Below are 15580 nucleotides of genomic sequence, written 5' to 3'. Positions count from 1 at the left end.
TAATTAAATATAATTCTTTTTTTATAAATATAAAAATATATAAATTATAATATATATATATATATATATATATGATGACGTGTGATGTGTGAATATATATATCTTCTATGACATATAGTATGAGAGCACACATATATGTTACGACGTGCAACGCACGTATATGCTATCACGTGTAATATAAGAGTGTGCATATATATTATGATATGCGATATAGGAATACACGTATATATTACGATGACATACGACATAGGAGTGCATATATATGATATGATACGAGGAATAGAAATCCATAGATTTACTACGTTTTCTATATATATGCAAATAAATCTTTTGAATTATTATGACATAGAATTTTACATATACTATGTTGTAGGGTTACACTTGCCAAAGAAGTCATAGGATAAGGTGTTTACCGTTATATATTTTTGTCGATGATTTTAAACTATTATATACATGACATGATATATGTTTACCTAAATAAAACTATATAGATTTATATTTATTGAGTGATTATTCCCTATGGATCGTATTTTACAAGTAAAGATATTAGTATCGTACTCAAGTGATTGGGTTGGAAAGTGAGCATATATGATCTCATGCTAGTGTCTAGTGTATATGTATATATATGAATGATAACTTGTGAGCATTGTGTGTTTTTCTTAGAATTTTGAATTTTGCATTTGCAGACGCACAAATTAGGGATTGGCAGAGGAAATCATGCATCATGTGATGGTGGCGTTGACTAAGCGCACTCCATTCATCGGTGGGTAGATTCCACCGGCGAGAGTAGAAGTAATGTTGTGTCTGTGATGTGACTCCTTACATCCAAAAGCTCGTCCCCAACACCCAACTTATGGAACCATTGCTTTGACCGCACCCATGTTGGCCACTATCCAAATCATTGCAACCATGGCTCGTCTACGTACTTCAGCTGTTCACTGCTCTTACTTCGTCACTTACCCTTACTAACGGTGTACATCACATTAACATTTCTCCGTCTAAACACAACAAAATATCAATCTCGAATTGATATTTATTTAAAATAAAAATAAAAAAATTCAGTTAAATTATGAATGGACTGCGCGCGTCGGATTCCGTCCATCTCTTTCCAGCTTGGCATACGCAACTTGTGTACGTACCTGCAATTAGTACACCCATCAGGTAAAAAATAATTGTACCCAAACCTAATTTGGCCAGCCAGATTTGAAGATTCCCAGTGATGCCCGATGAGCGACGGGCCCCACCACGTACAACCCCGCCCACTTAGGGTGGACGTAATTCATCTCGCGATGCATCGTGGCTTTCGTGTCATCCATTGTCACGTACCCACCTCACGGTTTACCTCCCACGTGGATGTAGCTGAGATTTCCACACACACACACCCATCGTGGGGAAACATGTCCGTGCAATAATTATCTTTTGTGGTACGAACCGGCGTTAATGAAAAGCGTGACGAGGCAACACAATAAATGTGGGGGGGGGGAAAAGAAGAGGTAAATAAACCGGGTCGGCATCGGGGCCCACTTTTCACCCGTGGTGGCTGAGGAGGGCGGAAGGGGTCTCCCCGTCATTTCGCCCACGCCCTTATCGTACCACCCCGACCGACCACGGGAGCACCCGAGGCGTGACCAGCCGCCCCCGGTTTGCCTCCGCTCGTGACGGGTCTACGCGGGGCCCACCAAACGGTGAGGCAGTGGGGAGCGGATGGGTACGGCCCGTGATGGTGACGTTATTACTATCTATTTCAAGGGGATGGGCATGTGATTCGACGTTGACCGCGACCGGGCACGGGCGACGGTACGACGCGATCGAAAAGGACGGCTGTGATCCGATCGTCCGTTTTGTTTTCGGTGCGGGCCGGCAGTGCCGTACGTCGCCGTTCCCCGAGCCACCCCTCGCAATAATTGCGGTGAAGTACCGCATTTATTTATACGTCCATCGTAAAATTACGAAAATGCCGGCTCCGGAGTACACGATCTCTATCAGGAGACACGACACGATGGTTGGGGGGTGTCCGTGGTATCACTCTCTCATCCCTTACCGACTTGGAGTCTACGTGACATGAATCGTGTCCTAAAACTGCGAAGAAAGTCGTGGATGTTAGGAAGACTCCCCCATGTGAGATGTGGGTGAAGGCAACACTGACTTATAGAGCAGAGGAAGGTTCCTCTTCTCTACCTTCCTCAGACCATTGGTCATGTGGAATATGAACATAACTATAAGAAAATATCTCATCTCATTGATCAATTCTTTAATTAATTTCAATATAAAATTATCATTTTCTTGTAAGCTAAAATAGAAACATAAAAGAGAAACTAGAATTAAATTATTCCGGATGTTATCATATGATATTGATAGGGTATATCTTGCGAACCTATCCTCCAATCATTATTATCAATCACATCAGTATCAAGGATAACACGTCGGATTATACTTTCGATCAATGCCAATTTCGTAAAGATCGGGCGGCTAACCAGGTACAGCACCGTCCCACAAAGGTTGAGACGATGCCAAACGAGTACCGCATTGTCCCGCAAGAGTTGGGATGGCACCGACCGAGTACAACGCCATCCTACGAGGACCGAGACGACATCGACCAAGTACAATGTCGACGATAATAAATATGATAGGTACGACTTATCCCCGAGGGAGAGGATACAAAAACCCCTCGTGGGGTCGACCAGAAGGGGGATTTGTCACTCAGTTTTAACAAGATCTTCGGAGGGGTCAAAGTCAGGAGCCTCTTTCCGACCCCGACCTATGTGCAGGGACCGAAGATCAAGAAACAGATAATCAACCCAAGGGAGTCTTCGACTTTAAAGCCATAGGCTAAGCCCGACCTCGCTAGACTATGATCCTCGCCGACCGAAGATCGACGTGGATAATCCTACGTACTCGAGACTGAATCAAGCCGTGCCAGCTCATTCTACCAAGATGTAAAGGATCACTATTAGATATATATTTGAAATAATTAAAATTTATTTAAATAAAAAAATATTGGCATGCTGAGATCATCGGAATATAAACAAAGTTGGCATACGACACGGAAAAGAAAGTCTCAGGAGAGAGCGACACAGAAACATATGCGTAATGTTATGTTACATTCTTTCAATGTTGAGTCGGTGATAAGGGGTCGTCGTTACGGATCGTTTACTGTGGGAAGAAGTCGTCCAACTCCTCTCATCCATTCGTAGAAGTATATGGAAGTCACATGCTTTCACATCAAACAATTGCATGTTTGCTTACCGCATAATTCCCGGGACGAAATTTAAAGCGTACGCATTCAGATGATTTGAATAATACATCAAATAACAAAAAATTATAGATATATATATATATATATATATCATAATTTTTAAAATATTCAATATAATTATTTTAAAAAATATATTTTAATCTCTGAAATTATTTTTCTTGAAATTTTTTCTTTTTATTACAAACACTGTGTCATTTAATAATAATAATAATAATGATAATGATAGTGATAATGATAGGATTAGTACAATAGTCGTACGCGCGGAGCAAAGGGAGGAGAGACGTACTGACGAGGCAAATGGGTAAAAGACGTACTCCGAAGCGCCGCACCAAAATAATGGACACGCAAGGAACGGTGGTGGGCTTCTCTTTTCTCGCCACTGCGCACTTTTCTAAGGGCTTCAAGGAAAGGCCCTCGCCTCCGTGTCAATTTACCGACTCTGCCACGCCGTGTGGGTGGGTGCCGAACAAGATAGAAGCCAAAGAGGTGAGAAGCGACGAGATGAGACGAGAGAAGAGACGCCAGCCGAAAAAGAATAATAGAGTAGCGAAAGGAAATGAGACGCTGTGGGAAGAGATAGAGAGGAGGAAGAAGAGAGTTCCACGCCGAGTGACGAAGATCTTGCTGCCTTCTTACGTCGATCGGTTCTTCCCCTAGATCTCCTCCTCCCTCCGATCCGCTTCCCCGAGTGCTTTTCTTTTTGTTTTGTTTGTGGGAGGTTGCGCTGGTGGTTTTGGCGACGGAGGTGAGATCTGGAAATTATGGAGGAGAAGATCTAGGATTCGGTAAATTGGATTTTGACTTTTGTTTTCTGAATTCTTTTGTTTCCAAAACTTTTTTTTTTGGGGGGGATGTTTTGTTGATGGATTTTGGGGGTTTCCTTGGAGGCCTTCAGGTTGGAATCTGATCGAGGGTTGGATCAGGGGAGGTGCCGCTGTCGCCTGAACAGAAGGTTGGTGCTCTTTCTCTGGTGGCGATCGAGGGGGGATTTAAGTTTGATTTGGTCGCTGAAGATGGAGGGAGAGGTGGGTGCGCAGGTCGCCCCGCCCATCTTTTTTCACCACCGTCAGGCCCTCCCTGGACCTTTTCATGAGACCCCGCTGCTGCTAAAGAAGCGGGATTTCCCGTGGAAGAATAACCCCAGCTTTCAGCACAACCAGCAGCAGGACAGCAGGCAGCGGCTGATGGGCGCTTCACTCCCGGACCCGAGCGGTAATTGGAACCCCAAGATGTGGGATTGGGACAGCGAGAGGTTCGTGGCGAAGCCCTCCTCCGCTGCGTCGGAGATCCTCTCCCTGGGTTCCCAGCCGGCTTCTGCGGCCGCTGCCGTGGCCGATAAAGGGGACGGGGGACCCAAAGATTCGGTTTTGGGTAGGAACTTGGAAGAGGATGACCAGAACCTAGCGCTGAAGCTAGGAGGCCGAGCGTACTCGGCGGATGAGCCGACGACGAGGCCTAGCAAGAGGGTGAGGTCCGGCTCGCCAGGGAGCGGCTGCAACTACCCGATGTGTCAAGTGGATGATTGCCGGGCGGATCTGTCGAGCGCCAAGGATTATCACAGGCGGCACAAGGTGTGCGAGATGCACAGTAAGACTGCCAAGGCACTTGTCGGTAAGCAGATGCAGAGATTCTGTCAGCAGTGCAGCAGGTAATCCAGATCCGTCCCAACATGTGTTCTTGCCAGTTATTGTTTGAGCTATACGTTTGTACGTTCAGGTCGGATGTTCTTTCTTTGATTTCTTGTTATAGATTTTCATCTGTTATAAACTTCCTACGGAATCCAATAAATCTAGAAAAGACCCTTGCAGATTGATGAAAGATCGCTCTGTGATTCAACTGATCTTTCTTCTGGGCTTGTTATTACGACAGCTGAAAATTTTTCTTTAACATGATTCATATGATTGTAAAAAATTAAAATTTCCAGTTTGTTTGCTCTTTTATGTATTTGGCTTTTATAACATTTTCGTGATCTGCACTCTTTGGTTCGCACAGAGTTCTGGATCTGTCTTCCAAGCTGTTGAATTTACCATCTCCAGGCTTGTCAAATTTTGCATGCTTCTGATCCATGGCATTGTGTGATTCAGATTTCATCCGCTTTCAGAGTTTGATGAGGGGAAGAGAAGCTGTAGGAGGAGGCTCGCAGGGCATAATCGACGCAGAAGGAAGACACAACCAGAGGATGCTTCTTCTAGACTACTGCTTCCTAGAAACCAACAGAATATGACAAATGGGAGTTTGGATATAGTTAACTTGTTTGCGATGCTAGCACACTTGCAAGGTATGCCATGTTGCTTATAGGATTGGTAATCCTGATATGCTGTGAGTTTCTTGCTTAATTTTTTGGTACTATGATGACAGGTAACAATCAAGTTAAACCAACCAGCATCCATCCTCTGCCTGATAGAGATTGTCTTGTTCAACTTATTAGTAAGCTAAGTGCGTCAAATAATGCAAACCCTTCCGCAAGATCATCCGTACCTGAAGGTTTTGATTTGAATGTATCTGAAGTCCCAGCACAAGCTTCCTTTGGGCAGTCACCAAAGGCAAATGGGGATGAAAATTCACCTTCCAAAATGAACCTGTTGGCAGTTCTCTCTGCAGCTCTAGCTGCATCTACTCCTGACGCCGCCGCATCTCTTTCACAAGGGAGCAGTGAAAGTAGTGGCAATGATAAGAACAAGCTACAAAATGTTGAACCCTCCAGTCACAGTAACTCAACTATTGTCTGTTCTTATGCTGGACTTCTGAGCAATAACTGCATCAGTCAATCTCGGGTAGATGTACCTCAGCAGACGGTTGAGCAAGCCCGGAAAAATTTACCTCTCCAGCTTTTTGGTCCTGCTGATAATGACAGTCCTCCAGAACTGGGATCCGCAACTAAATATCTGTCCTCAGAAAGTAGCAACCCTATGGAAGAGAGGTCTCCTTCATCTTCTCCCCCTGTTACAAAGAAGCTATTCCCTCTACACTCAACAATGGATATGGTGAAATACTCACAAGCATCAGAATGCCAGGAAGACAAAGCAACTGTTGATTTAAGCCCCAGTCACGGTGGGATTGCACCGCTTGTGCTCTTCAAGGAGTCAGAAACACGAGTTGTGAATGGGACAATTCAGAATCTACCATATCGAGTAGGCTACAAATCTTCTGGCTCAGACCACTCCCCTTCTAGTTCAAATTCTGATACTCAGGTAACATATAAATTCACCTTTTCTTCTTTATAAAGCTATTGTCCATCTTATTTGCTCATTTGCACTTGCATGGTTGAACAGGATCGGACTGGACGGATAATTTTCAAGCTCTTTGGCAAGGATCCAGGCAGTTTTCCTGAGACTCTTCGTGCTCAGGTACTGCAAAATGCTGTTACATATTGTCTCCCTTGAACATTCTTTCTTTGAATACTCAACTAAATCCTCATATTTTCTGCTATTGCAGGTATTGAATTGGCTTTCAAATAGCCCATCAGAGATGGAGAGCTATATTCGGCCTGGTTGTGTGGTCCTATCAATCTATTTATCGATGCCATCTATTGCATGGAATGCAGTGAGTGGCTTATTTATTTATACACTTTTTTTGTTTAGGTATTTTTATATTTTAAAAATATGTTGGTTTTGCAGCTTGAAGACAATCTTCTTCAGCGTGTCACTTCATTAGTTCAAGACTCTGAAACTGAGTTTTGGAGAAGTGGGAGATTTTTAATTCGTACAAATAGACAGCTGGTGTCACATAAGGATGGTATGGTTTCTGATATCAATTTTTATGAAGCCATCATTTCCCTTTTTTGGTTTCAATTATTTGGATTCTCATCAAACTTATGTTTGTTGAGGCACTGAAATCAGATCATCATAATTAGATTTTTTTTTAATATATAACCATGAAATTGTTATCTGCTACAGGTAAGATCAGATTGTCTAAAACTTGGAGGGCATGGAGTGCTCCAGAGTTGATGTGTGTATCACCTGTTGCTGTGGTAGGTGGGCAGGAAACTTCCCTTGCTCTAAAGGGTCGCAATTTGACCGTTCCGGGCACCAAGTGAGTGGAGCATCACAATACTTAATTTATCCAAACAACTGCTTTTGCTACCCAATCAGTGTTACTCATAAATTAGTTGTATTCATGTAGGATCCACTGCACTTACATGGGTAAATACATGTCAAAAGAAGTTCTTTGCTCAGCATATCCTGGCACTATATACGATGATTCCTGTGTGGAAAGGTTTGACTTTCTTGGAGGATATCCAAATGTCTATGGTCGCTTTTTTATTGAGGTGATTCACCTTCACTTTAGTCCAGTTTAGATACAAGCATGACTTTACCACTTCCCATATAGATGTGAATGGTAAGCCCTTGTTCTCAACTTAGTTTTGAATTTTGTGGCCAGGTGGAAAATGGTTTCAAGGGGAACAGCTTTCCTGTTATTATCGCTGATGATAGTATCTGCCAGGAATTGAGAGCTCTTGAATCTGACTTTGAGGAAGATGTTCAAACACCAGATGTCATCCCAGAGGAAGAGGTTCATAACAGTGTGCGACCCAGGTCAAGGGAAGATGCTTTGCACTTCCTAAATGAACTTGGTTGGCTGTTTCAGAGGACACAAGCGTCATGCAGCCCTCTGCTTGCTGATTTTTCCAGCACACGGTTGAAGTACCTCCTCACATTTTCAGTTGAGCAAGATTGGTGTGCCCTTATTAAAACGCTTCTGGATATTCTTGTGGAAAGAAGCTTAAGGAATGATACTATAAAGCAAGAGTCACTGAAAATGCTTTCAGAAGTTGAACTCTTGAACAGAGCAGTTAAGAGAAAGTGCAGGAAAATGGTAGATTTGCTTCTTCATTATTGTGTAAGCCATGGACAAGATGTGACAAAGGTGTATCTTTTTACCCCCAACATGTCTGGTCCTGGTGGAATCACGCCACTGCATATGGCTGCATCTATGCAAGACTCAGAGGACATGGTTGATGCACTCACTAATGATCCACAGGAGGTAAAGCTAATTCTACCTTTTTGTTATTTAGCCAGATATCTCTGCATTTATATTCTTTAACTACAATAACGTGTACCTTCCAGAAAATGAACTAATGAATATGGGTATAATGTTAAAATGATGTGGTTTTGGAACTATTCATCTAAAAACTTAAATAAAACCACATCAAGTCATCATTATACTAACTAATTTATTTTTGAACCTTTAGAGGAATACTATTGCTAACTTGTGTTTCTAATTTCTAGATTGGGTTGAAGTGCTGGAACTCATTACTGGATGACAATGATCAGTCCCCCTTCATGTATGCTATGTTGAGGAACAATCTTTCGTATAACAGACTGGTGGAGAGAAAGCTTGCTGACAGGGTGACTGGCCAGGTCACCATACTAGTTGAAGGCGGAGAAATATCCATAGATGGATCATGGGTAGGAGGATCAAACAGACATGGTGCTCAAAATTCACAACCAAGATCTTGTGCACAATGTGCTTTGGTGGGGACTGCACGGCTCAGACGAAATGCTCGATCCAAGGGACTGCTTCAACGCCCTTACGTCCATTCATTGCTCGCAATCGCCGCAGTTTGTGTCTGTGTCTGTGTATTTTTCCGGGGCGCACCACAGATTGGTTCTATTGAGCCGTTCAAATGGGAGAATCTAGAGTTTGGCCCCAGATAGTTTCAGTTGATTAGTCATGGTGCAACTGAAGTATAGGTGATTCAGATATGAAGACACTGAAAGTAGTGTTGCCTTGGTTTTGACACTGGCACCTTGTAACATATATGGAGAAGTGGCTGATGGCAGGCAAGACAAGCTTGGGATGAGTGGTTTGGTCAAGAAAACCTTTTCACTAGCGAGGCCCTTGAGAAAGCAGGTACCAGGACGCAGATCGGAGTTGGCTGGGAGAATGGTGGTTCCCTCAAGCTTCCGAAGTAGACGAAGAAAAGCTAAATGGCCTCTGGGAACTAACTTTGCCTGTACTTAGAAGATTCCCTTGGCTATAATTGTTGATTATTGTATTATGGTTCTGCCTTTTTGTGGTATCTTTCCTTTTTAAATCTATGGAAAAGACAACACGAGAAGCCCACCATGTGTTTGTAATAACTTGGGGAGGAAAGAGGAATTGTATCATAGACGTGCTGGCGACGTTATAACTTGTTGAAGCTGTGCAGAGATGGGAGTGCAGAAAGGTTGACAGACAGAGAGAGATACCATGGTACTTTTTTCCAAGCAACAAATGACTCACTGGGGCTTATCCTGACTTGGTTGGCGACGTCTGCATCTCACCCCTTGTATCTTCTTTGCGTGGCTGCTTTCCCTGCGAGTGCTACTCTTTCTTTTATGATCTCTTTCTTTGTTGCTGTCCTTGTATTCGCCTACTTTCTACTTCGATAAAGCGTCGGCTCCTGAGGTCATCACACACGTCGGTCCAGTTGATGAGAGAGAGAGAGAGAGAGAGAGAGAGAGAGAGACCTTCTTTATTTGCTCCTGTCATCCTCTCTCCATGTTCTCTTCTTGTCGAAGTTGCTCATAAGAAGCCTGCATAAGACTACTAATCATGCCTTCGTCGCCACATCAATTCGACTAAGCTTTCTCTCATGTCCTTCTTGATCAAACGCAACAAGCATGCGCGCGTTGCCCAACAAAAGGCACGTCGAATGATCCTCCATTAAACCCGCTCTCGTGGACACAATTATTCCACCCTTCCCTCATCTCCTTCGCCCTTTTACCCCACACTCGCCTCTCTCATCCCTATTTAAACACTCCTCTATGCCTCGTCTTCCCCATAGACATACTCTCGTCTCTCACTCTTGGATACTGTGTTGTATTAGAAATATACAGATGAGGACTATGATAGACTTGGGGAGCCAGAGAGACTCTCTCTACATCATCGACACGGCAACTGCCGTCGACTGCACCAAGGACGTCCGCTTCCGGCGATCTTTCCGAAGCCTCATCGAGTGCGTGGTTCCATGCTGTGGCTTCCAGCTGTCGTCCAACACTTCTGATGTTCCAGACTCTCATTCCACCGGCGGCGGTTCCACCCCCCCAACCACCACCGTCACCGGCACCTTCTATGGGCACCGCCGCGGTCACGTCAGGTTCTGCCTGCACGACAGCTCCCGGACCTCCCCCATCCTTCTGCTGGAGTTCACCATCCCCACCGCCTGCCTCGCCAGGGAGATGCGGCATGGGCTACTGCGCGTGGGGCTCGAATGCGACCGGAATCGTGCTCGGTGCTCGTCGCTGTTCGGCGTGCCGGTGTGGTCGGTTTACTGCAACGGGCGCAAGGTAGGGTTCGCCATCCGGCGTCGGATGAGCGAAGGCGACGCCGCCATCTTGAAGCTAATGAGGGCCATATCGGTCGGAACAGGCGTTCTTCCTGGTGCGTCCAAGATGGGTGAAGGAGACATTCTGTACCTGAGGGCAAGCTTTGAGAGGGTGATTGGTTCGATCAATTCGGAGTCGTTTCATATGATCAATCCGGTGGGCTGCACCGGGCAGCAGCTAAGCATCTTTCTTGTGAGAAGTTAGACCATCTACAATCTGCGTATTCTGTAACTCTCAGTAAAATACATGTTAGATAATGGAGACATATGTCTAGATGTCGATGTCTGTAGGCCTATTGACTTGTCTTATCATCGAAGCGCGGGCTGGTAATTCTGTGCGTCATCGTTGACGGTCGTCAGCAGGTGTCAGCTGGGCATGGCATTCACCAACCATTCATGATCACTCTCTGGACGCAGCAGGAGATCGGAGTTCGTAAAAGCACGGAGGTGCCGAGGCCCCTTAACGCCGTCAGAGCAAGACGACGAAGCACGCAGGCATGCATGCATGGGATAACGCTGTTTCCAAGACAAGACGCATGGATTGTTTGGCTGCCGGCGTATAAATCTCTGCTTTCTGCAGACGACGAATCATAGCCTGTGCGTCCCATTATGCGTGTTCTCCTCGTGCTGTGTGCATTCTCAAAGGATGCAGAAAGGCCTGACGCACGCCTGAGAAATGAAGCATCGGCATCAGCACAAACCATTATCCAACATCATGATCACAGAATCTAACCGGCCGTAAACCCGAAATGATGTCCCATTTCCGTCTCCCGGAATGCGTGCACCGAATAGATTGACGAGACCTAATGTTGGCTTACAACCCAATCTAAAATGAGAAAACTTAATGGAAGTCTTTTTCTGTTTAATCTTGTTTAACTAAACTAGTCTTCTTATTAATGATGATTGGTGCAAAAAAACAAGGCGAGTTTTAGAAAATAATTTTTTTTCTTTTTTATTTTTTTAAGCGCCTCTAAATAAATTTTAATAAATTTTTATATTTAAAATATTTTTTTTATATTTTTTTATATTTAAAATATCTTTTTTTTATTTTTTATTTTCTATTGATCCATTCATAAGGTGAATCTATCTATTTACACTATTTATACATTATATCTAAATATTTTTTAAAATATATTAAAAAATAAATAAAAAATATTATATTTATATTTGAAGCAAGAAAAAACCCTTTTTTTAGGGTTATAAAAAAACCATTTTACCCTTACGTTATGAAGGAAATCATAACGCAACCATGCAAGAGAATGAGGGGCAATATAGTAAAATAAGTACCCATCAGTATAGAAACCGCTCTCTAAATAAAACGGCGTCCTCCGCCGCAACTAAGAACCCTAATTTTCTCGGCGTCTCCCGCTTTGGTCCGCCGCCGACCACCACAATCCCTCAGCCCATTCGCAGCGGAGAGAGGAGAATGGTTGATTTCGCTCCTGTTGCTTAGTTCTCGTTCGTTTTGTATAGTTGATACTGACAATTCCGTGACGGTCGATCTCGTCCTTGTATTTTGATTCGATCTTTTTGCTGTGCTGTGGGGGATGAACAGGCGGACGCTTCGGACGCGGTGGATGTCGGAGGGGCGCAGCCGAAGAAGAGGACCTTTAGGAAGTTCTCCTACCGTGGCGTCGATCTCGACCAGCTCCTCGACATGGGCCTCGACGAGCTCGTCAAGCTTTTCGACGCTCGTGCTCGCAGAAGGTTTGGATCTTTTTGTCTCCTCCATTCTTCTTCTCTTTCACTATTGTAGCCACCATTAGGTCTCGTTCTCTTTGACGACCTTCTTGTGGCGTGGCATGGACGCATGCAGGTTCCAGAGGGGGCTGAAGAGGAAGCCCATGGCTCTGATTAAGAAGCTTCGCAAGGCGGTACGATGCTCTTCTCTTTTATGCTTGAACAGATGTCGATGAATCTCCTGTTTCAATTCTATTTTCCTTGTCATTGGTCGTCTGCTATATGTTCCCCTTCCAGTAACTGTTTTGCTATGGATACAACAATAACGTTGAATTGACGAGTAGCTAACTTGTTGTTGTTATCCGTTCCTTTTTTTTTTTCTTTTGTGTTTGGAACATAAAAGGAGAGGAAGAACACATTTGGTCACTGTTGTTTTGTTTTTGGAAGTATTTTTGTAGATTTTATGCAAGAAGTTCTCTGCAATATTGAACTAATAGGAGGATTGGTGGGACTGGGAAGGATTATGAGTGATTCGTTGGATAGATTCATCTTATGCCATGTAGCTAAAAGAACCACGATGGTTTCTCACTCATGGCTTTTGGGGGTTTGGCTGCAGGCGTTGTTGATGCAACTGAATGGCGTGGATTGGATTAAAAAAATAGTATTTATATCCATTTGTTTTCATGAACGATTAAGTAGATAAAGATATTATAGGATACACAATTTTGATGGGCAACAAATCCCTGAAAGTTAAGGTTTTGATATATTAGATCTATTGTTCAGTAGAAAGGGAAGTTGAAAAAGATAATGCTATTTTCATTTTGTGGGGCAACCTTGGTGACTTACGATTACTGGGCATAGTGAACTCTTTTGATGATTCATTTTATGAAACATCTGTTAGACTTGATGGACTTCATAGACATATTAAAATGTTAGCAGATAATAGCACACAAATATAGTGAATTCTTGATTGAGTTCGAGTTTCTAGAGAAGATAGAATAATAAATATGATATAGTGAATTCTTGATTGAGGATCGAATTAGAGAAAATCGTTTTAATGTGGTTTTGATGGTAGCCTAAGAAGATGGATATGTGCATTAGATATACCTATTGTTAAATTAGATTCTGGTTGTCTTATGTAGTGCTGATTCAGAGTCGATCGAGGTCTTTTTTGCGTTTGTCTCAGGACAAAGTGGTGTCGGGTGAGGGAAGAGTCCGAGCGAAGGCCCTGCAAAACTATGTCAAAGTCGTGCTTGACAAGGGCCCTTTGATGTTTATCTCGGTTCCCACTCTTTGGATTCGGTCTAGTGTCGAATCTATGTGAGTCTAATTGTATTTGGGTGAGTTAGATGATTGAAAGTGTACATGAGACCTTTTTAAAATGCATTATGAGATCGTTAAATTGGAGGTCGTGGTTAAATGCCAGGTACGATTACGTTCATCATTTGCCATAAGTGAGGTCGTGTAGTCGTGTGTCAAACTTGGGAATTGCAAAGTAATGACTTGTGAAGTAACAGCTTGTTGAGTCGGCTCCCATAGATGCAATGCTGTCAGTCGTGTGGACTTTGATCCCACGTGACACATTGGCTGAATAGGATTGGAGGTGTTAGCCAAGTGATCTTGACATGTTGGCCATGTAATAGTGATTTATTGGCCAAGTGGCAATGAGGTGTGGGCAGCCATCCATGTGTCACAATCTCCTATCACCTATAAATTTTTGCATTTAGACATATGCATACCCAAGTTGCTCAGGTCCACACAATGTGATGAGGCCTAATACTTATACTAAATGCTTCTCCAATACTTGGAGTTTATCTGATTATTTGGATATGAATGATGCTTAATCTGTATCGTGATCCATATTCTGAAATTTCTGAGAAGAGTGTTTGATGCAGATATGTGAAGCTACATATGAATTTGCCCATGCTTAGACTAATAAGTTTTGATGTATATTATTCAATTCTTCCCCTGTAAGCTGTAGACCTACAAAGCACTGATTAAGAAAACTGGTTCATGGATACAACGAATCTTGAAGAAGTCGCAAATATTCGTATGCTACTCACCATGAAATGTTCTGTATGAGGTTCCCTGCCGCTTTCTGTTTCTTGTGCTAACCAAATTGACCTAGTCCGTCATTCATTTTTGCTAACTTATGCAAATAGGAAATTTTATTGTTAATCCTTCCTTTTTTGCATGTTTTCATTTTACTTGTATCTTGTATCATCTGTTTATTAGCTAATACATGTTCTCTTATTTGTTATGATTTTGAAAACTTGCAGAAGCGTGATGCCCCGCCTGGTGAAAAGCCTGAACCTGTGAGGACCCACCTTAGGAATATGATAATAGTCCCCGAGATGATTGGAAGCATCATCGGTGTTTATAACGGAAAAACTTTTAACCAGGTTGAAATCAAGGTAATTTTTACATCTTAACTTTTCCTTTTCCAGCTGGGATCGTGCTAGGTTTATCATGTTTTCTTTTTAACAGGCAATTGAAGCAGGTAGATTGGCACGTTATTTCACATAGACTTGGTTCTTAAAAATATAATAACAAATTTATGGATCGTTTCGTATATTCATTTCTCTGGTTTCACTTAATGTTTTGAATGTAATCTTTACCATGGCAAGGGTAACTGTATCGTGAAGCTTCTTAATATGGTTTATTACAGTAATAAATGTCCAATTGAAGCTGCTAAAATAGGCCAATTTTATTATGCCTTGAACTATAAATGACCTTTAAAATGGTTGAGCCGAGCTTGTTACATGTACATACCAACATAGGTATAGTGGAACTGATGATGGGATATGGTTTCGGATAATTGCTAATTCCATTCTGTTCCATTGTCTTTGTGACTACAGCCTGAGATGATCGGTCATTACTTGGCGGAGTTCTCTATCTCATATAAGCCTGTGAAGCATGGAAGGCCTGGTATCGGTGCCACGCACTCCTCCAGGTTCATCCCTCTCAAGTAACAACTGCAGATCGAGGATGTTGGCAAATTCCTGCTGCTATTCGAGTATTTTCTTTTTTTCCCTCTTATGTAGGAGCCGCTATCATGTTTACTTATATCATCTGTCTTTTGGATTTATTGAGGGAAGTAATGTTGGTCTGTGTTAGATTCATCTCAGCTTTTTGTTTTGCCTTCCTTGACGAGAAGAAGAAACGATGGCTATTTCCTTGTTGGATAATTTTCCATTAAATCAGCTACTTTTACTTAATATGCTTGAAAACGCTGTTAGTGCTACTTTCGTCCTCTGGAGGGAGAGACGGAGGAGAGGCTGAAAGAATAAAGAAGAAAAATAAGATCAAATAAGATATAGATTAGATCGAGTTTG

The 15580-nt window shown here is 42.8% G+C and overlaps 3 protein-coding genes across 4 annotated transcripts; all 3 read left to right on the top strand.

Moving 5' to 3' along the window:
* Positions 1 to 3719: 3719 nt before the first annotated feature.
* Positions 3720 to 9317, top strand: LOC135674431 (squamosa promoter-binding-like protein 15). Of its 2 annotated transcripts, none has more exons than XM_065184267.1 (11): positions 3720 to 4041; positions 4144 to 4904; positions 5341 to 5534; positions 5615 to 6447; positions 6529 to 6603; positions 6692 to 6799; positions 6874 to 6991; positions 7153 to 7288; positions 7379 to 7523; positions 7637 to 8239; positions 8485 to 9317. In XM_065184267.1, the coding sequence occupies exons 2-11, from the start codon at positions 4270 to 4272 to the stop codon at positions 8911 to 8913; spliced, it is 3276 nt and encodes a 1091-aa protein (XP_065040339.1). In that variant the 5' UTR covers positions 3720 to 4041; positions 4144 to 4269; the 3' UTR covers positions 8914 to 9317. The 2 variants fall into 2 exon arrangements, with proteins under 2 accessions (XP_065040339.1, XP_065040338.1); XM_065184266.1 differs by having other exon boundaries at positions 3721 to 4041; positions 4152 to 4904.
* A 216-nt stretch (positions 9318 to 9533) lies between these two features.
* LOC103985516 (protein MIZU-KUSSEI 1-like) lies at positions 9534 to 11081 on the top strand. The gene has a single exon (XM_009403240.3). The coding sequence runs from the start codon at positions 10006 to 10008 to the stop codon at positions 10768 to 10770; it is 765 nt and encodes a 254-aa protein (XP_009401515.2). The 5' UTR covers positions 9534 to 10005; the 3' UTR covers positions 10771 to 11081.
* A 762-nt stretch (positions 11082 to 11843) lies between these two features.
* LOC135674430 (small ribosomal subunit protein uS19) lies at positions 11844 to 15463 on the top strand. Its single transcript, XM_065184264.1, has 5 exons — positions 11844 to 11994; positions 12121 to 12272; positions 12382 to 12439; positions 14525 to 14659; positions 15104 to 15463. The coding sequence occupies exons 1-5, from the start codon at positions 11992 to 11994 to the stop codon at positions 15215 to 15217; spliced, it is 462 nt and encodes a 153-aa protein (XP_065040336.1). The 5' UTR covers positions 11844 to 11991; the 3' UTR covers positions 15218 to 15463.
* The last annotated feature ends 117 nt before the right edge of the window (positions 15464 to 15580 follow it).

The sequence above is a fragment of the Musa acuminata genome, chromosome BXJ1-5, assembly GCF_036884655.1.
Source record: "Musa acuminata AAA Group cultivar baxijiao chromosome BXJ1-5, Cavendish_Baxijiao_AAA, whole genome shotgun sequence".
Lineage (NCBI taxonomy): Eukaryota > Viridiplantae > Streptophyta > Magnoliopsida > Zingiberales > Musaceae > Musa > Musa acuminata.
The sequence above is the reverse complement of the archived record's forward strand: the minus strand, read 5'-3'. Positions and strand labels throughout refer to the sequence as shown.